Genomic DNA, 21,422 nt, shown 5'->3' with positions numbered 1-21,422 from the left:
TAAACAGAGTTCTGGGGCCCAGGTAAGGAAGGACGTCTTTCCAGATGGAATGTTTTGAGTATTTCCCAAGTCAAGCAGGAAATAAAATCTCAGAAAGATTTAGTGCGAGCAGGCCCTCTGTTGGGGAGTGTGTCTATTTAATACTTCCTCCTCAGATCCTGGCCCATCAGTTTTGATTTGCCAGCAGGCAAAGGAAGCCAGGCTGAGGAAGAATTCCTTGTACTGGCACAATGGCTGAGGGTACTTAGCTTCCATTTGCATACTCAGTTTCCCCATCCGCCCTAAGCTTTCGTGCTCAAGTTCACCAAAACCAAAGTTTCCAGGCTCTCTTAGGCTTGTTAAGCTTTTTCTTCATCTTGAAAGTGGAGAGTTGAGGCAATTATTTGGATAATATCTAAGTTTGATGGGTAATATCTAAAATGACTGAGGAAGGATCCTAGTAATACTGTGCTTATTTGTTTTGTCCTTTGGTAGCAATAATCTCTGCCCACAACCTTCAGAAAACATTAAATTAATAAGATAAAACACCCTATTGTTTCATCCTGTCAAATTGTCCAGCTTTGAGGACCCTTTGTAGTGAATTGCTTTATTTCCAGGAAAAACACAATTCATTATTTCATCTTATTTTTTTAAAAGACTTTTATTTATTTGTCAGAGAGAGAGAGAGCGCACAAGCAGGTACAGTGGTAGACAGAGGCAGAGAGAGAAGCAGGCACCCTGTTGAGGAAGAATCCCGATGCGGGACTCGATCCCAGGACCCTGGGATCATGACCTGAGCTGAAGGCAGCAGCTTAACCAACTGAGCCACCCAGGTGTCCCCATCATTTCATTTTAATTTTACCTTTAGTTTTTCCTCTATGGCCATAATATCCAGACACATCCCCCACTACTACTCATAAACTCCCTGTTAAAGGGTGAAGAGGGACAAATGTGACTTTGAATAAAAATCGAGGATTTCATTTTTCTTAACTTCATTGCATAAGACTGGGAGACTTTATTAGCAGTGATGAAGGTTTAGGATACTTAAATTGAGTATTATACATTAGGAATTGCAATTCTGTATACATCTTCTCTTGCAAGTACATTCTCACTACTGTTTTCATTTCTAGGGATACTTCTGGCCACTCAATTATAAACATCAAATATTTCCATGCATATGATAGCAAAAAAGAGGCTTTTTTTTTTTTTTTAATTAAGAAAGTTGGTGATCATCCCACCAGCCTAGCATGGAAGTGACAGAAGGGAGAAGGATGGTTAAATCACAGATATGATGATTTTTTTAATAAAGCCATTTTGGTAAAATAAGAAATGAGTTAGCCAGTGGAGTCATTCAAATGTAAGTACTGACCTATTAATTATAGTCAGATTTTTTCCAAAGCTATTCCTGTCTCTGATAAAATTTCATTTCTAAAAAAACTGATGTTACACAAAAAAATTAAAAATATCATACGTCCAGGGTACCTGGGTGGCTCAGATGGTTAAACATCTGCCTTCAGCTCAGATCATTATCCCAGGGTCCTGGGATCAAGTCCCACATCGGGCTCCTTGCTTCTTGGGGAGCCTGCTTCTCCCTCTGTCTCTTTCTTTCTCCATCTCTTATGACTAAAGAAATAAAATCTTTAAAAAATTACATGTCCAGATTAAGCTTAGATATTCAAATAAAGGGGTCTGTAGATTGCATGTTGGCAAAGAGGTAAGTGTTTTTTTTTTTTTCCCAAGATTTTTTATTTATTCATTTGACAGAGAGAGAGAGAAAGACAGGGAGAGAGGAAACACAAGTAGAGGGAGTGGGAGAGGGAGAAGGCGGCTCCCCACGGAGCAGGGAGCTCAATTCGGAGCTCAATCCCAGGACCCTGGGATCATGATCTGAGCCAAAGGTAGATGCTTAAAGACTGAGCCACCCAGGCGCCCAAGGAGGCAAGTGCTTGATAAAGTGTATAGTTGCTGTTTCATCCTCATGGGAAATTGAAAGTATTATAAAATCTTAGCATCTGATATTCAAAAGGTGTATTGGATTGAGCAGACCATCTTTTCTAAGAAAAGTGCCAGTGTCATTTCTACACCATATCAACAAAATTGTAACAATCACAGCAGGAAAATGAGTAGCCAATAGGAGGCTGATAATTACAGTGCAAAGTCAAGCAGACCCCACACAGTAAACGGAAAAGCCATTCTTCCCAAGTTATGGATATGAAAGACTTGGTTGTAGTTTATTTTAACTTACTCAACTTCCTTCTTCATAATTTAATTTAAACTTAGCAGTTGCCCATTGGGGATCTCCTTTCTCACTGAATGGAGTTCACCTATTACAGATGCTCTGAAAAACTGAAGTATTTATTATACCCTGTCCATCCCAAGAGACACAGGTTACTAGAGAAATGGCAGTCCCTGGGTATGATGTCTCCTTTCAAATCAAATAATATAATCAGTTCTGTGATAATGAACTCCTAATGACTCTCTGTACTTCAAAAAGGTTATATAGAAGCGCAGGTTGAAGGGAGAGGCTGTTGTGAACACAGGTACTTTGTGAGGGTATGGAACATCTGGCTATCAGGCACCTGTGGGCTGTGAATTTCTAATGAATATAGAGACCCATCATGTTCCCATCACCAGTGGTAAGCACAGTGTCTGACACCTAGTAGGTCTCTGATATACATTTTCCAAATTGAATTAAAAAGAAACATTCTAAGTCCCAATTATGCACTGAGTATAATACAGGTACTGATAACATATCTGTTCTGGGCCATCTTTTCCTCCAAAGGATGGAGCAGAACCTCTGAAAACTTAATACTGGCCATCTCAGCATTGAGCTTGGCCACAGTCAACCTCTTTCTTGGGATTCTTGCCCTATGTCTGTGTCTAGTTTTGCTCTTACATTTATATGCTAATTTTAGTGCCACCAATGTCTGAAAAAGTTGCTCACGTGTCCCCAGTCATCACTTCATGTCTCACGGAGTGATGGGAAAACCTGATGGGAGGGAGGAAACTGAAGTGACTACAGATCATCACACACCTGTGATTCTCAGTCTGGTCCCTGGGGCAGCAGCTTCAGCATCACCTGGGAGCTTATGAGATGTGCAACAAGCATTTCTGAGCCCAGAGCTGTCAGCAGCCTGTTTCACCATCCCCCCAGGTGATTCTGATACAGGCTCAAATCTGAGAATCATGTCTCTACATAAGGGAAAGGATAAGGGGTGTATATGTGTGTGTGTGTGTGTCGTCGGCGGGGGGCGGGGGGCGGTGTGCCTGTACAGAGGGAATTTGAAAAGGAACCGAAGATCAAATTTTGGTAAGTGCAGGCAGGCATGCAGACCTCACAGAAATGGGGAGTAAGAACAGACAGAAAAATAAAAAAAGAACCAGAAAAGAAGAGCATCTCCATAATTAAGAGAAGACTTCAAAGAGAGGAAGAGGTGGAGAGGTCAGTCAAATCTAGGACAAGAAGACAGGCAGCAAACGCCACCGTTTCAGGAAAATCTGCAGCCACGGAAGAGACGCAACTCGTTCGTTGGCTGGTTGAAGAGGATGAAGGGGTAAGGGAAAGCTAAAAAGGATGCGGGAAGAGAACAGTTCATCACTGAGAAAAGGGGCTGTGCCTGCAGCAGGTGGGAATGGAGAGAATCAAGCACAGGGCAGTGACGGACAAGGGTCATTTCTTTGTGGAGCAAAGAGGGAAAGAGAAGATTCTGTCTTTCCACAAGCATTTGCTGAGCACCTGTAACTGCCTGGCACTGTTCTCAGTGTAATGAATAAAACAAGACAAAGTGTTTGTTCACCTGGAGTTTACCGTTCTAAGGAAAGAAAACAAAAAGCAAGGCGATATCTACCGCATTTGTCAGGTGCCATGAAGACAAATGCCATGAAGACAAGAGCGAGGTAAGGAGAACGAGAGGGACAAGGAGGGAGCGTGGTTTAATATAGGGCCACTCCCCTAACAGGCTAATGTTAGGTAAAGACGCTAGGGACGCGCGGGAGGGGCCACACAGATACTGGTCAGCAATGCTGAGCTGGAGAGGCCGGCAAGGGCACAGTGCCTCTGCAGGCATCGTTCCCTGCATTCTAGGAAGAGCAAGGAAGCCAGCTTCTTGGAGTAGATGAAGCGAGGGAAAGATGGTGGGAAAACAGAAGACCTTATCATGAGAAGACTTGAAGCGAGGGAAAGATGGTGGGAAAACAGAAGACCTTATCATGAGAAGACTTGAAGGCCACGGTCTGGGCTTCACACTCAGCAGGATGGGAAGTGGTGAAACGTTCTGCGAGGGGGGTATTCCGAGTTACACTTAAAAAAAAAAAAATTACTTTGGCTTCTGTATGGAAAACAAGTCCTATAAAAGAAAAGAGTGGAAGTGGAGAGGCTATCCCGGAGGCCACTCCGGTAACATGCGTGGAGCTGACCCAGGGAGAGCTGAGGCTCGCAAGAAGAGACCAGATTCTGGACATAAAGCAAAGGACGTGTTGTGGGATTTGCTGGTGGAGCAGGTACAGGTCTGAGAGAAAGGCAGAGCTCTCCAGTGAGTAAAAACTTGACAATCTGGAGAAGGGCAGAAGCAGATGATTTAAAATAATAGTAATAATGGGGGCACCTGGGTGGCTCAGTCGGTTAAGCGGTTGCCTTTGGCTCAGGTCATGATCCCAGAGTCCTGGGATTGAGCCCCGCATTGGCTTCCTGCTCAGTGGAGAGCCTGATTCGCCCTCTTCCTCTGCCTGCTGCTCTGCCTATTTGAACTCTCTCTGTCAACTAAATAAATAAAATCTTTTCATGGGGTGCCTGGGTGGCTCAGTGGGTTAAAGCCTCTGCCTTCGGATCAGGTCATGATCCCGGGGTCCTGGGATTGAGTCCCGCATTGGGCTCTCTGCTCAGCAGGGAGCCTGCTTCCCCCCCTCTCTCTGCCTGCCTCTCTGCCTACTTGTGATCTCTGTCTGTCAAATAAATAAATAAAATCTTTTTTAAAAATAATAATAATGGTAACTGTTAGGTTTATTGAGTATTTCCTATTTATCAAGTGTCGCACTAAGTCTGTTACCTGTATGATGTCATTTATTCCTACGGACAACCCCCATTAAAATTAAGAGATGGAGGCTAAGCAAGGGTAAGCAGTTTGCCCATCATGGAGCGAAGGCACTTAGGGACTGGGCCCCTTGCCACCTGGCTGCAGAGAACATACCCTTAATCCTCCCTGAGATACAAAAGGGAGAGTGGGGAAGGAAGGTCAAATTGGCATTTCAAAAAGAATATTGACGGATGCATTGAAAAACATGCATGCAAGATTTAAGTAAATAATAACAAGACACCTGTTGCTGGTGCTTTCCTTAGGAGGGTTGCTATGATTTGGGGCCCAGCCCTGTCTTCTGTTTGTGCCAAGTGGAGGCGAAGCAAATGACAGAGCTGCAGTCTTCCTGGACCTCTTCAAAAGTGATGTCAGTTACAGAAGGTCCCCAGTACTAAGTGATCCCTTCAGCTGCCTCATGGGTGTGGAACACACTTCTGGCCTCCACTCCTCTGAGATAAGCATTCCCTTGACCTGGTTTAGCAGAAACTCTGACCTGAAACGGAATAGGCCAGCAAGATGGAAGTTGAATCGTGATGTATTTATTAAGCCGAGCACTGGGTTTGACACTCAGGCACAACAGATTAATTCAAGAAGACACATTTCTTGCCCTTAAGGGGCTTACAGCCCCTTAAGATTTGGCTTAGGGACCATGAGGATGGAGAAACCAAATCTCCACTCTGGGCTCATTGCACTGCATGATGGGACAAGTTGATTAGAAGATTAGAAGGAGATTAGAAGGGCCCTGGTGCACGTGGAATGAATGCCTGCACGGCCCGCAGCTTCTCAGCCTGTGTGCCCGAGCTCCACAAGCAGCCCGGCTGCAGAGGGAAGGTGGCTGTTTGTGCATAAACGTTGTCATTTCACAGAGACTGCTATTTCATCTTTGAACCTTGGCTTCAAAGGAACCCTGACCTTATTCCTGTGGCTTGCCTTTCTTTGAAGCCTATGGCTTTGCATTGCAGATTAAAGTGAAGATATTCATCAAGGGACAGATCTGGCCAACTGCTCTCCAAACTCAACCCGAAACAAAGCCTTGAAAGGCTGCAATCACAGTTGCAGTGGAGTGGGCTAAACATGAAGGCTTGGAGCCGTGCTCTCTTTCTCAGATCCTGTAAGGCAGCTCCGGAATGACACAGTGTGCCCCTTTGAACTCCAGACAACTTTACCCCGAGAATCCGTATATCTCCGCAGAGACGGGTGAGTTAATGCAATGTTCTCAACCTGTCCTATTCATTTTATTTAAAGCAGAAATTGTCGTCAATGAGACCAGCATGAACACTCATTGGTGCCTTTGAATTCTTCAAAAGATGTGTCAGAGAGAAGCATCTGAAACTTGGCAGATGATTCAGTCAATTTTCTCTTCTACTACTTTCCTTTGTTGGCCCCTTCAAAAAGAAATTGTCCTATCTTTCCCCCGGGTTCGCCCATCTTGACTCTAAGGCAACAGGCTTCATGCATTGCCCTCTCTGTTCTTTCTTTCTCTCTTTTCCCTATTAAGATGGCAAGAGGAGGAAAGTGAGAAACTTTAAGTGGGAGGTAAACAAAAAATAATAAGCAAGTCATTCTTTAATTATTAGGTGAAAAGAGAGAACCAAAGGAGATATCGGCCACCTCAGAGGAAGAAAAATGGATGATAGATGACTATCAAAGAATAAATGATCATCTCTTCCAATGTCATTTTTCTGCAGATTTTTAGCTGCGATCAGATAAATGAAGTGAGTTCTGTCTGTGATGAAGTGGGAAACCAATCCAGAGGAGAGAAGGGAATGATTGTCAGGTTGACTCCACATAAATCAACTGCTTCTGACAGCATATACACTAAAGGGCTTAAGAAACCAATGATCCTTGGGGCGCCTGGGTCGCTGAGTGGGTTAAAGCCTCTGCCTTCGGCTTGGGTCATGATCCTGGGGCCTGGGATGGAGCCCCACATTGGGATCTCTGCTCAGCAGCCACCCTGATCCCCCCTCTCTCTCTGCCTGCCTCTCTGCCTACTTGTGATCTCTGTCTGTCAAATAAATAAATAAAATCTTAAAAAAAAAAAAAAAAAAGAAACCCGTGATCCTTACTGAGACATAGGCTAATTCTCAGGTAACTTTCCTGGTTATTTTTCTTTAAGATAAGACCAAAAAAAAAATTCTGGTCATTGTAGGACAATTCATTTAACTTGTGTTTTAACTTAAATCTTAAATAATCGTTTTCCATTAAGAAAAGTGTGGAGTACAATGAGATACAACCTTATACCAGTTAGGATGACAAAAATTAACAAGACAGGAAACAAGAAATGTTGGCAAGGATGTGGAGAAAGGGCAACCTTCTTACACTGTCAGTGGGAATATAAGCTGGTACAGCCATTCTGAAAAACAGTATGGAGGTTCCTCAAGAAGTTAAAAATGGAGCTACCATACAACCTAGCAATTACACTACTAGATATTTACCCCAAAGATACAGATGTAGTGAAAAGAAGGGGCACAGATACCCCAATGCTCATAGCAGCAATGTCCACAATGGCCAAACTGTGGAAGGACCCAAGATGCCCTTCAACAGATAAATAAATAAAGAAGATGTGGTCCATATATACAATGGAATATTACTCTGCCATCAGAAAGGATGAATACCCACCATTTTCATTGACATGGATGGAACTGGAGGGGATTAGGCTAATTGAAATAAACCAAGCTGAGAAAGAAAATTATCATATGGCTTCACTCATATGTGGAACATAAGGAATAGCACAGAGGACCATAGGGGAAGGGAGAGAAAACTGAAGGGGAAGAAATCAGAGAAGGAGACAAACCATGAAAGATTCTGGACTCTGGGAAACAAACTGAGGGTTACAGAAGGGAGGGGGGAGGAGGGATGAGGTACCAGGTGATGGATATTAAGGAGGGCACCTGTTGTGATGAGCACTGGGTGTTACATGCAATTAATGAATCCTTGAATACTACATCAATCAATTAATGAATCCTTGAATACTACATCAAAAAATAATGATGTACTGTATATTAGCTAATTCAACATTGAAAAAAGAAAAAGAAAAAAAGAAATGCACAAAGTTTAGGGTCCCTGTGTGGCTAAGTGTCTGCCTTCTGTCGGTCATGATCCCAGGGTATGGGCTCCCTGCTCAGTGGGGTCATCTTCTTCTCCCTCTGCCCCTCCCACTGCTCATGCTCTTTCTCAAATAAATAAAATAAAATTTTAAAAAAGGAGAAATGAATAAATTTCAATAAGATCATTAATAATGGCTTTGTGAGCAGCCACTGGTTCCAGACTAATTTTTTCATACAATCAGACAGTTCATGTGGGCACAGATGCAGCTTTATTTCCAGCTTCAAGTTTAACAGGTTGAAAGATTTCTGCTTATCCATATCCACATCCTTTAAGTTACCAGCTCCTCCCACAAATCGGGGTCTGGTCATATGCCTGGTTTTGGCCAAAGGACTATAAGCAAGTGGTGTCACTTCCAGTCTGAAGTTTCTCTGTTCCCTGCCACGGGGACCGTAGAGGCTAGAAGTAGGCTTAATTGGTGCTTCTTTGGAGGACAGCTGTGCGGAGAGTTATCTAATTTGTGTTAGACTTGGTGTGAGCAAAATAAAACTCAGTTCTGTTAAGCCATAGAGATTTTCAGGGTTTGTTTGTTATGGTAGCATAACTTTGCTTATCCTGACTAATCCAGGGCCTTGGAGGACACCCAGTCTTACCTGACTTCCATCATAAGAATCTTTCCTACAGCATCCCAGAGATGTAGTCCAAATACTTCTTCCCTGAGAACTAAACATCTCAATAATAGTAGCAAATAATGGCAGCAAACAATTATATGATGCTTACTAAATACTTGTTTTCAGACATAATTTTAAGTATTTTGTATAACTTAATTTACTTGATTCTCACAAAAGCATGAGCTCGTCAGTATTATTTTCCTCATTTTATAGCTGGATGAATTGAAGCACAAGGAAGTCACTTGCCCAGAGCTGAACAGATAAGTTAAATCACTTGCCTGGGGCCACAGAGCCATAGGATTCCAGTTTACTTTCAGTTTCTGCTCCTAACCATTGCACCACGTGGCCTCCCTAGATTGGATTTCCATTTCCTTTTCACACCAACTATTCAACAAGAGACAGAATAATAAAACTCCAAAGACGAGGTTGGAAGAGGCTTTGGAAAACCATTAATTACTGTGTTTTACATGAAGGAACAAAATCACTTTGCAAGCCATTTTCCTGCGGTTTTCAAACTGGTGTCCTGGGGGGTGCTAGGCTTCAGGAGAAGGGCCTCAGGGGCTGTCAGTACTGAGGTAGGTGTACACGCTACTTCAAAGAGCCCAGTTCTGTTATAATCTGTCTTAGATAGTAGACTTTTGGATAAAATTTGCATGTGAGTGAAGTATACTGCTGCTTTAATAAAATTGGGAAATGGATCTCCCCACACTTATACTGAAATAGTAGGCTTGGAAGATGGCAATAAACAGTGGAGGGCTTCCCACAAGCTGGGAGTTCGGGTGGAGTACATAGATTCTATGGTCCCTTCACCAGTCCTGGGGCTGGGAGATTTTGCTACTTCCATAAATGCACATAGATTCTATGGTCCCTTCACCAGTCCTGGGGCTGGGAGATTTTGCTACTTCCATAAATGCACATAGATTCTATGGTCCCTTCACCAGTCCTGGGGCTGGGAGATTTTTGCTACTTCCATAAATGCACATAGATTCTATGGTCCCTTCACCAGTCCTGGGGCTGGGAGATTTTGCTACTTCCATAAATGCACTCTGGAGATTGCACTCTGCAGTGGCAAGACCTGCCTTATTCACCATTGTATCCCCACTGTGACATGTAGTAGAAGTCCTATAAACTACATCTAGAAGATAGAAGGCAAGTTCCAAAAGGCTTCGCTGAAACAATTTTTCAAAAAGATTAAGCTCATTTGGGTTGAACACAGTAGCACACTTTGGCTGTAGTGACCAAATGCAAAAAAAAAAAAAGGAAATGGAAAAGAAAAGTTATTGTTCGTGTTTTGTCCACCTATCCTCAAATGGGAAGTGGTCCTACTGTGTGCCCAGGGAAACACAAGTGACGGCCCCAAGCAAGTGCAGGCAAATACACATAACTGTTTGCTTCATTTTAACGCAACTGATTACACAAAATTATCCAGATTAGCTGATCACATTAAGGAAATTAGAAAGTTTTCTTTGCTTTAAAAAGGCATTTCTCTCTCTCTCTCTCTCTCTCTCTCTCTGTGTGTGTGTGTGTGTGTGTGTTGGCAGCAGTTCTAGTACATTTTTGTACTATGTATGATTATATATCATGTACAAATTGGGCTTATATACAAATTGATTAACAAATTGGGTTTCATCAAGAAAAGGTGTATATCTGAGAAGGGGGCAGACTGATGAAGCAGAAGGAAGGTAGAGAGAAGTCTAAGAAAGGATTTGTGGGAGTTGTCGCCCACTGCAGACCCTCTTACCTTGTGTGGTCCCATCCAGTCCCATGATGAATTTCATTGATCTGATGATTTGCTCTGCTACTGGGGGGCTCATGGATGTAGCATAAACAGCACTGTGTGAGTGAACTCGTAAATAATCCACAAGGTCCTTTAATAAAAGAGGAAACCAAAACAGAAAGCAAGTAAGTCTTAGTGTTGGTGGTGAGAATTGTATCTAGTTTCCTCCCATCCACCAATGCACAAGACATTTGATTCTTGAATGTGGTCTACATTTTCAAGGGGCATCACCAAAATGTTTATTTTTTCTATCTCTTCTTCTTAGTATCTCCCTCAAAAACCTAGGAGGTATACAGAAGTGGGATGCTAAGAATTTGGAGTTGAGGTCTGTAAGGCAAAACCATAGGTACAAAGGAGAATGATTTCCCAAATGTTTGTTGAATATCTAGCATGCACAAACACTGGTTTAGTATTTAGGAATATCCAGGAATATAGGATGTGGTTCTTGCCCTTAAGCATCTAACATTAGATTGTGCCTGTGGAAAAGTAATAGGAGGAAAAGTAATAGGATACACAGACCAGTATATGCAACAGGGCTATAAGATTGCAGATGAAGGAGAGGGGTATTGCTGGCTGGAGCAGACAGGGAAGGCATCAGTGAGGAAGTAGAATTGTCTTAAAGAATGAAGACAGATAAAGAGGAAAAGAAAACTTGGGGTGGGGGTAGGAAGTGGCAGAAGGGAGAGGTGGGAAATTAAACCAGAGTGCAGGTTAGGACCAAGTAAACTCTGGTTTTGTCTTTGACAGTAGAGAGCTATTGGATTTTTGTGCAGCACTGCTTGGAGTGTTGACTCGCTGCTGGTCTTCGGGTGGTAGGAACGATTCTTCACTTGCATACCTGACTCCCAAGGCCGAATATAAGGTCCCAGGTAAGCCTGCTGAAAACCTTAAGATGTTCCAATAACTCAAGGCCCAGTGGGGAGGGCTGCACTGGAGGTGCTCAGCCATCTACCGGCTGAGCAGACCATCCACTGGCTCACCTGCTCTGGCTCATGGCTTGGGACCCTGGGGACCCTCTGCAGAAAAGCTAATGGGCTAATGCTAGCTCTCTGCGTTAGCAGTGAGTCTATTAAGGATCAGCCACCTTCTCTTCAAGAACAGGGGGACAGTTAAGAATCCCTCTGAGAGGTCTTCTCTGATCATTTCATCGTAAAGCTGACTGGGAGGAGCCTTACTTTGCGCAGGCGCATCTCCTCCTAAACCCCTCTCATTGGCTACCTCCCAGCCTGGGGCTGTGCCCACCCTTCACTTTCCCACGTCTCTTGGGGGAATGGATGGCATGGTCATTCACAAGCATTTTAAACATTCTTAGCTCGTTTTCCTCAGTAAAGTGAATGTTCTGTCTCACAGGTGGTTGGTGATGTGATGCATCTATCTGGCCCACAGAAGGGCCTGGCCAGACCAGGTCCTGACCTCTCTCCCTCCTGCCTCCTTCAATGTGACCTTCATTCTGAATCCCCCCTTCCATGCATTCTTCTTCCCCAACTTCCTTTCTCCCTATTGTCCTTCATTTCACACTCTTCATTTCTTTCTTTTCTTCCTTTTCTTCTACTCTGATTTCCTATTTCCCTCTTTTGTTTCAAATTCATTTAAATCTTTTTTTCTCTCCATTCCTAAGCATTTTCTTCTCTTCACCTCCTCTCCCAACCTCCTCCCCTCTCCTCACTCCGCTTTCCTTCCCTTCTTTCTCTCCCTCTCCTTTTTCTCTTCTCTCCCTACTCCTGGGCCTTCTTCCCTGCTTTCATTTTTTCCTTCCAGCACGTTTGTACAAGGACTTGCTCCAGGCTCTGTTCTAGATGTGGGAGTCTAAGAAGAGAAGGAAAGGCCAGTCCCTGGCGGCCATCATCTACTTACATTAAAATTAAAATTAAATTTCTATCTCTTCATTTGTTTAGTGAATCTCATATAAGCAGTTGGGTGGGTTTTCACTATATCTGAAGCGTATATGCAGGATGATGGCCTGACGTAAGTCACTGGTCACACAGTATTTGGAAAGCTCACTCTGGAGGAGGCAGAGAGGGGAGCACCTAAAGAGAGAACGGCATTTTCCAGAGTAGTTGCAGATAGGCTCTTCTTCCCAGCTCTATGCTCAGTGTTGCTCTAGGAGCAGCAACAAGGGTTTTCTTTGTTTGTTGAGAGTTGATGCCTCCTGATAATGGTGGGGAAGCCAAGTGGAAGAGAGTGAGTAGGACGCCGGTGACACTATGATGGGGGCTCATGCGGACCGGGGCTGGAAAAGGGCTGTTTCAAGGAGGTTATCTGGCCTTGAAGGATGGGCAGATCTGATAAGATGGAGAGGAGGGGAGAGGCATGGACCTGTGCTAAAATTGGGAATGAGGAAGGCATCTTATCATCAAAGAATGGAGGCGTCAATTGGGAGTAGAGCGAGAAGCCAGTACTTCCAAGACAAGGTTATCACCGCGAAGGGAAACGTGACCGAAGAGTTACAGGACAAGCTCTGGAAATGGGCTGCTTGGGTTCAAATCCTGGCTCTCCCACTTACTGATACGTGACCACCGGCAAGTTACTAAACCTTAGAGCTGGGCGCATGGGTTGGGAGGAGGGGACCCAAACACAAAAACTCCTCCAAGTGTCTATGCCAGTCCTCTTGTTTGGCCGAGGGCAATGTTCTAAGTTTAGGGAACTACACATTGGGACACCCAGCAAAACAAAGGTTTTCTGCCCAGCTCTTCCTGCATCCTCATTGGGGTAGTAAAGGACGGAGAAGAAAAGAAAGGAGAAGAGCGTTTTAAAGTAAAGAGAACCCAGATTTGATGACAATTGGCAAGGCCCCGAAATAGGGCTCGAACCTAAGACCATAGCTGATATTCCTTGGCCACTTGAGGCGTCAGTGTAAGAACTTTACATGGGTTAATCTGCCCAATCAGTCTATTTTTATCTCCCTTTTATAGTTGGGATGCCTGAATCATGGAACAGATCAGAAAATTATCCAACCAAAGCATGGTTGGCTAACAAGGATTTGGACCCTAAGAGCCTGACTCTGGAGTCCCTGCCCTTAGCACCACACTATAATTCTTCTCCAGCGAGCTGGCTTGGCCTGCGCGGGGGGGGGGGGGGGGGGGGGGGGGGCTGGGGCTGGATCGCATCAGTATCAAAATGCTTTGGGGTTATTGCTCTTATTTCTTGAAAGTGAGTGAGACCCCCTTGAGAGCAGGGACGGAGTTACACAGTCTTCTGAAATCCACAGCAGCATGTACCTAGCAGGCTAGCAGGCGCCTGGTAAATACTGATGATCTAATGAAAAGCAGAGGGGTTTTTAGAGACTGAGGAAGGATGGTGAGGGTCCCTGAAGTATATAGAGAACTGCTAAGCTGCATTCTTAGGAACAAGAACAGAAATATTCTCTTAGTCTTGGGGCATCGCTGGCAAAGATCAGACAAAGAAACAAAACAAAGCTTCCTTGGGCTCCTCAAGGGCTCTTCCCAATGTCCCCAACCCGTAATCTTCCTTTCCAAATTGGGAAATTTCATAAAGCCAAGGTCACCTGCATTCTTACTTTGAATAAATGCCTCATCAGGGCAGTTATCCTTCCCTTTTAACATTAAGACTCTCTTGCTCACAGTCTTATCTCTTTTAGATTGGGTCCCCTTCCTCGGAGGGTCTGTTTGTGGACAGGGTTAATTTTTTTGCATGCTTCAGAAGGTGGAGCTCCTTAGGTAACTTCTGCAGAACCCCGATCCTGATTCCCTTCTCGCATTCCGCCACTGGGCACTGGGAGCCATGAATTAAGAGTTGGCTTTGGTCTCTTCGAGGCAAGTCTGGGTTATGTCTTCCTTCAGAGTGGGTTAGAGGTCTCCTCCTATTGAGGTTTCCAAGTCCATTTGTAAGTTCGAAACCCTGATTATTTTCTCTACCCATAGGCCTGGAGTTCAAGGGCAAGGGTGGTTTGCTGAGGAAATCAGACAGGAGGCTCTTAGAATAAACATCTTGGTGTTCATACCGTGACCCCCATTTACTTCAAAGGGCTGTTAAATACAGCCGGAGCTGAGGCTGGCTCCTGCGAGGGGCCTGGCTTTGTCTGGCGCCCAGGCTTCTGGGGCTGATGCTCACCCCAAACTTGGCTGCCCTGTCTGACTTCCCTCCTCCAGCATTCCAGCCCCGCGGTCTATCAGTCATGAAGGCTACCTTTGCTCCACTCGTTTGCAGGTCTCTGCTCAGCCTGGGGAGGCTATGAAAGCCAGTGGTTAGCAGCAGGCATGCAAAGGGACATAGGATACATGCCTGAGAAACATTTGGTCTCTGCAAAGCAGGGTCTTTACAAAATACCTTCTCTGCCACTGGACTGACACAAAGTATAAAATAAACATAAATCTAGCTTCATCAATTCAGGTTTCCTCTAAAGAAGACATTCATGGCATGGAGCTCTTGTCAGGTAGAGAGAAGTAATGACCTCAGAGGTCTTGAAAGGACAGAGCGTTCCAAGTTGGGTTGTTCACAGATCATCTACAGTAGCTCCAGACTCAAAATGAACAAAATTGCAAACTCTTGCTGGCTCTGGAGAGACAGTTTTGCCGGTTTCCCTAAGGTGGGGAGAGAAGGTCAAGGCCAGGGCAATAAATTCCAACAAGCAGAAATGACTTTGTTGGACATTCTGTGACAGGCAGCCCAAGGCCAAGACAAAATCTCTACTCTCTGAGATACTATCTTAGCAAATCAACGTTTTCTCCCCTTGTTTGTTTCCGAACACTTCTCCTTTTGTGACCTGTCTGGTTGTTAATATACACATTCCTGACCTCGACTAGCTCGAGAAGACTTCTAGAGCCTCCTAGAACCTGTTATTAGGAATATAGTTCCTCTACTACTAATGCTAACATTGACATATAAAAAGAGAGCCAGACAGTTTTATCTTTTTCTAGATTTTTGGACCCAAGTAACTATTTTCAAATTTCAAGATTTACTAAGATCTGCATGAACATAGTGAAATTGAAATTATTAGGGTTTCAGGAAAATGTAAAGTCCCAGTGTGTGTGCTTTTACATTTTTATGGTTCATTTTGTTGCTTTTGTACCGATTGGTTAGAATCCTGGATATTTTGCAGTTATCACCCCCCCATCACACAAATTGAGATATACATTCTAAAATAACCAAGAAAAAAATATGATAAAATGCTATAAAAACTGTACTCTAAATATTTAAATAATCAAGAAGAAAGATTTCTTTCAAATTAAAACTGTTAGCATTTGTCCAATCCTCTGTCCTTTCAGTGAAAAAGCATAGTTTAAAACAAACTCAAAGTCAAATTTTTTTTTGCAAAAGTAATTCAAAATCCAGGGGAATAAAAACTATGACTTATATGGAAACTACACATAATTTGAAATTAACATAACTTAAAAAGATAAAGGTACAGATGAGCAGATGCAAAAATTCCATTAACTCTTGGGCTTATCAAGTCAGAAGGAAACTCATCAAAACCGTTCCAGATAGGTGTGCATTTGACTGATTTTGAAATCAGGGAACGATGCATATAAACACTTTCCCAAGTGGCCTCCAGTCTCTGGCTCACCCTTCGTGTCTTGAAACTGCCCTATGTTTTCCAGGTTTTGTATCTATCTTGCTGTTTGAGGGCAGTTAAAGCTCTCTTTGGTTAATGGCCCTCTGCCAAAGACTCTAATTCTTGCTGCCATCTAGTGGTAAATTTGGAGACTGCAGCGTAGTATGGAGGGGGAAGAGAAGACAAAGGCTCCTGGAAAGGGAACGGGAGGAGGAGGCGTAGGGATGATGAAGTTCTTTGCATCCAAGCATGTAGAAAATGAATATTTTAAAGAGCAAGGAAATAGATCTACACATTTTTCTGAATTGTGATTAATGTGAGTAATGATTTTCCACGATTGCAGTATCTACCCCAAATGAATACAAGTTACATAGACAAGAATAAATACACTTTTAAAACAGTCCTAGTGTCTTGAGGATGGATAGGAAGAGGGAGCCAGAGTGAGCTGGTCCTAACTTCAGACCAGTCATGAGCCTTTGTTTAAAGTGGATACCCGATGAAGGAACTCCAAGGGGAAAATATGACATGTACCAAATTTGACAACATTTTAAGGATCCGCTCACTTTAGTTTATTCAGGTGCCCTTGGTTCAGGAAACAGAGTTACGCTTGGTTAAAAATTTTGTAGTTCAGAACTGCTGCTAAAGTAATCACAAAACCACAAGCTCACAAAGCCATGTAGCCCGGATAAGGGACCTCCTAAATTTGAGAACCTCTGATCCCTCTGCTTCCACCGCTGAGGAAGGAACATTTAACCTTTCACCAGATTCAGCTTAATTTTGTAGGATCCTAAGCATTCCCGATGTTTTTAGCATTACGCAGCTAATTCCCACAGGCCAGTGGAGGGAGGATGGAAAACAGTGCTTTGAGCTCAGAAGAAAGTAATGCTTGTTGAAGGGTCAAGACCACTGTAAACCCTGAACATTTGAAGCATTTGTGCCTCTCATGGTCACAGTGAAATCTGTTGTTTTAAATCATAGGATTTCAATTGGCCAGACTGTCTCCTGCTGCAGTCCCTGATTTGTCTAACTGGTTTATCAGGAGTCTGAACTCTTGTTCCTGCTGGTAAAAATGAGTAAGGAATCGGGAACTTTGGATAAGCTGTGATGCCACCTGCATGGTGTGGATTTGGGTCTGGTGTGTCTCCTTGGTGGAACCAAGATCAGTGTCACAAGTCACTTTGGGACCGGTGTAGATCTGTGTGAGATAGCTATTAGGATTTGGATATAGGGCAGACCACTGGCTTCTTTACCCCTCAAAGCCAGGATTGAATTTTTCATTTTCTTTTTCTCCCTGGCTCTTCCCTCCTTTCTTTAGTTTCTTTTAAACATTTATTGGTTTATATGGGCAACCCCTTTGATGATATTGGCTCAAAATGACTGGGACAACACTCAATAGTCTGATCCCATCAGATCAGAATTTTAAGTCCTATAGATGAGATATGAGAGGGGCATCTGGCTGGCTCGGTTGGCCCAGCATGTGATTCTTGATCTCAGGGGTCATGAGTTTGAGCCCTACACTGGGGGGTTGAGATTACTTAAAGGAAGAGAAAGAGAAAGAAAGAAGGAAGGAAGGAAGGAAGGAGGGAAGAAATCTTAAAAAAAGGTATTAGAGGGTGACCCAATTTGATCTATGGCTTATCCAACATGCAGAAAGAATTATTTTGCACAGAAAAACTCTTAAAAGGGCATTTCTGATCTTGCCACGATTTTGATGAAAACTCTTAAAACCCAGAACCTGTAGCAGAGTCAACCTCATTTTTTGCCCACTGTTGCTGTTATCTACTTTATGTTTTTCATGCCCCCAAAACCAAACTACTGACAGCTCGGTAACCTTCCCTTATCATTTCTGGGGTTTGGTATACATTATTACCTCTTTTTAAAATATACCCTCCCTCCATCTTCTGCCTTTGAGAATGATATTTATTCTAAGACTCCTTAGCTACTACCTGCAGAGTTAACTATCTCTCTCCTTGTATCAAGTCTTTGCGTAGGTACACTGCTGGTGTTGTCATTTTATTATAATGTGATTACGTATCACACTCTTCCCTTCGCCATTAGAGGGCGAGTTCTTTGCCATTCTGGACGTATTTGGCTTTGGACCCACTGTATCCAGGCTGCCATGATCTACTGAGGTGTGCTGAACTGAGCTGAAGCTCTCAGACTATGTCCCCAGAGCTTTCAGATTTTATTTTATTTTTTAAAAGATTTTTATTTACTTATTTGACAGAGATCACAAGTAGGCGGAGAGGCAGGCAGAGAGGGGCGGAGAAGCAGGCTCCCTGCTGAGCAGAGAACCCGATGCAGGACTCGATCCCAGGACCCTGGGATCATAACCTGAGCCGAAGGCAAAGGCTTTAACCCACTGAGCCACCCAGGCATCCCAAAGCTTTTAAGATTTTAAATAGACACAGGGATCCCTGGCTTACCTTCCTTCCAGCTATGTAACCTCCTGAGGCTCCAAAGCTTTTGGTGAATGTGCCCATAAGCACATCAACATCTTGAGGGTCCAGTCCAAAGAATTCTACAACACCCCGGCCAGTTGGGCCCACGGACCCAATACTGTGAGCTTCGTCTATGTAGAGGTATGCCTTGTATTTCTTCTTTAGAGCCACAATCTGAGGCAGACGCACGATGGAACCTTCCATGCTAGGGCAGAAGGAGAAATGCTTGTCACTTGTGTGCACTTTCCTGGGAAGCCCCGTGATGGTCTTCCTTCCAATCCTTCTCAGACAACCTGTCCTGACACCAGTCAGTGGTGACAGGGACACACAATTCCTTTCTTCCTAAGGCATAACTTAGTTGGTTAAAACAACCCTCTCAATCTTGTAAAGCTGCTCTGGCATTATTTTACTTGGGAAAAAAAAAATTACGTTCGATGGATTAAAGTGCTCCGAGTTGTTATAGCTAATTCCCAATGAACAATGACCTTACTGTGTTGTTGATCAATTTATTTGTAAAGTCAACTAGTGTAACTAGACTGACCATTTTGGATTCTAGGTATTTTGCTAGTTTTAATGAAATTGCTTTATGTAATCTGTCTTTGTCAGCCTGCTGTTGTCTATTTGACCAGTTCTATCTGACAGAGACTCATGCTTGAATTGCCAAAGATTAAAGGTAAGAATTAAAAACACACAAAAGAACTTTGCTTAAGACACATAGTATTAGTGAAAGCACAAGAGAAAGTTCTTAGGATCTCTTGTTCACTGCTCATTGGAAGTCAAAGGCTATTTTGAGGCATCTGGTAATGTCCCCTCTTTCTGTTCATTTAGGGGAAATTGTTCTCATTCTTGAGTGAGCATCCAAATCCCCTGGATAGTTTGTTAAAACACAGATTACTGCTTCCCCTCTACCCTGCTCCTGAGTTTTTGATTGGGAAGTTCTGGGCTGGGGTGGGGGGGGGGTGCTACGAACTTGTATTTCTACCAAGCTCCCCGGAGACATCGTACTCTTGGCTGGGGACAACACTTTGAGAACCACTGCCATAGAGGAACCTTTTTGTTTTAGCCCTGAGTGCTTAATTTTTCATGGTATTGTAAATTGCAAAAACACTTCAAGTCCTCCAAAAAAGGGAAAAATATGAAGGAAATAAATAAGTAAAACTTACATTTACATGGCACCTTTGGAACTCGATGGATTTAAAAGGACTTTCGGCCTTCATCAGTTCTCACAACACTTTGTGGGCTGTGTCTACACCACACACAGTTTTGACTTCCCTGACAGGCGAATTCTATGAAAACACACAGACTCTCACCCTCACCATGTAAAGGAGCTTGTCAGACAGCTCAAGCAGTTTATTTCAAGAACTAATCAATTGACGCCAATTGAACTTTGAACTTCTCCCTTCTTCCTAATTAATTTATTTATTAAATTTAATGCATTATAAAAATAAACTTAAGTGTTAGGTCAATCCAGTCAAAATAGTCCGGCTGGTCGTGCAGTGACTCAGGCCAAGAGGTGTTGGTTTGGAGGGAGCAGACTAGCCAGCAGCGTAGCATTTGTATTTTTGGCTTCTTTAAAGGAATTTATTTAAAAAAAAAGGGGGGGGGACTTTGTTCTTGAAAGCAGTTTTAAGGTCACTGCAAAACTGAGCAGAAGGTAAAGATTTCCCATATACTCCCTGCCCCACATACACATACACATCATCACCCCTATAACCAACATTCCCAAGAGCAGTCCATTTGTTACAAATGCACCTATACCAACACATCATTGTCACCCAAAGTCCATAGTTACCATGAGGGCTGCCTCTTGGTGATGTGCATTCTATAAGCTTGGACAAATGTATGACAACATGTAGCCATCCTTATGATACCCTACAGACTATTTCTACTGCCCTACAAATCCATTATTCATTCCTCGCCCCACCCAACCCCTGGCAACTACGATCTTTCCATGGTTTCCATAGTTTTGTATTTTCCAGAATGCCATGTAGTTGAAATTATGCACCGTATAGCCTTTTGGGATTGCCTTCTTTCACTTAATAATATGCATTTAGTTTTTTTCCGTGTCTTTTCATGGCTTGAGAGCTCATTTCTTTTTAGTACTGAATAGTGTTCCATCGTCTGGATGCCCCACAGTTTACTTAGTCATTCACTGACTAAAGGATACTTTGGCTGCTTCCAACATTTGGCAATTATGAATGAAGATGCTATAAACATCCATGTGCAGGGTGTTGTGTGGACACAAGTTTTCACCAGTTTGGGGAAATACCAAGGAACATGCTTGCTGGGTTGTATGGTAAGAGTATGTTTAGCTTGGTAAGAAACCACCAAACTGTCCTCCAAAGTGATTGTGTCATTTTGCATTCCCACCACTAATATATGAATCTTTTTTTTTTTTAAAGATTTTATTTATTTATTTGACAGAGAGAGATCACAAGTAGGTAGAGGGGCAGGCAGAGAGAGAGAGAGGAGGAAGCAGGCTCCCTGTTGGACAGAGAGCCCAATGTGGGGCTCGATCCCAGGACCCTGAGATCATGACCTAGCCGAAGGCAGAGGCTTTAACCCACTGAGCCACCCAGGCGCCCCCCCCCCAATATATGAATCTTTCTGTTGCTGCATATCCTCTCCAGTCTTCCAGATTTTGGCATCCTAACTGGCATGTGGTGGTATCTTATTGCTTTAATTTACATTTCCCCCATGACATATGATGTGAAACATCTTTCTGTATGTGTATTTCCATTTACATACCTTCTTGGGTGGGGTGTCTGCTAAGGTCTTTTCGATCAGATTGTTAGCTTTCTTACTGTTGAGTTTTAAGAGTTCTTTTGTACATTTTAGATCACAGTCCTTTATCAATGTATCTTTTGCAAATGTTTTCTCCCAGTCTGTAGCTTGTCTTCTTATTCACTTGGCATGGTCTTCCGC

The 21,422-nt window shown here is 43.3% G+C and overlaps 1 protein-coding gene across 1 annotated transcript in view; it reads right to left on the bottom strand.

Annotated features, from left to right (window-relative positions):
• Positions 1–21,422, bottom strand: part of SPTLC3 (serine palmitoyltransferase long chain base subunit 3) — a 134,995-nt gene that overhangs the window by 25,405 nt on the left and 88,168 nt on the right. The window contains exons 8-9 of the mRNA XM_004754211.3: positions 18,483–18,702; positions 10,509–10,635 (exon numbers count right to left, since the gene is read on the bottom strand). Coding sequence (XP_004754268.1) covers positions 10,509–10,635; positions 18,483–18,702 — 347 coding nt within the window. The remainder of the gene's footprint in view (positions 1–10,508; positions 10,636–18,482; positions 18,703–21,422) is intronic.

The sequence above is a fragment of the Mustela putorius genome, unplaced genomic scaffold (genome assembly GCF_011764305.1).
Source record: "Mustela putorius furo isolate JIRA1106 unplaced genomic scaffold, ASM1176430v1.1 tig00000253_pilon_pilon_pilon, whole genome shotgun sequence".
Lineage (NCBI taxonomy): Eukaryota > Metazoa > Chordata > Mammalia > Carnivora > Mustelidae > Mustela > Mustela putorius.
Note: the sequence above shows the minus strand (reverse complement) of the source record. Positions and strands in the feature narration are given on the sequence as shown.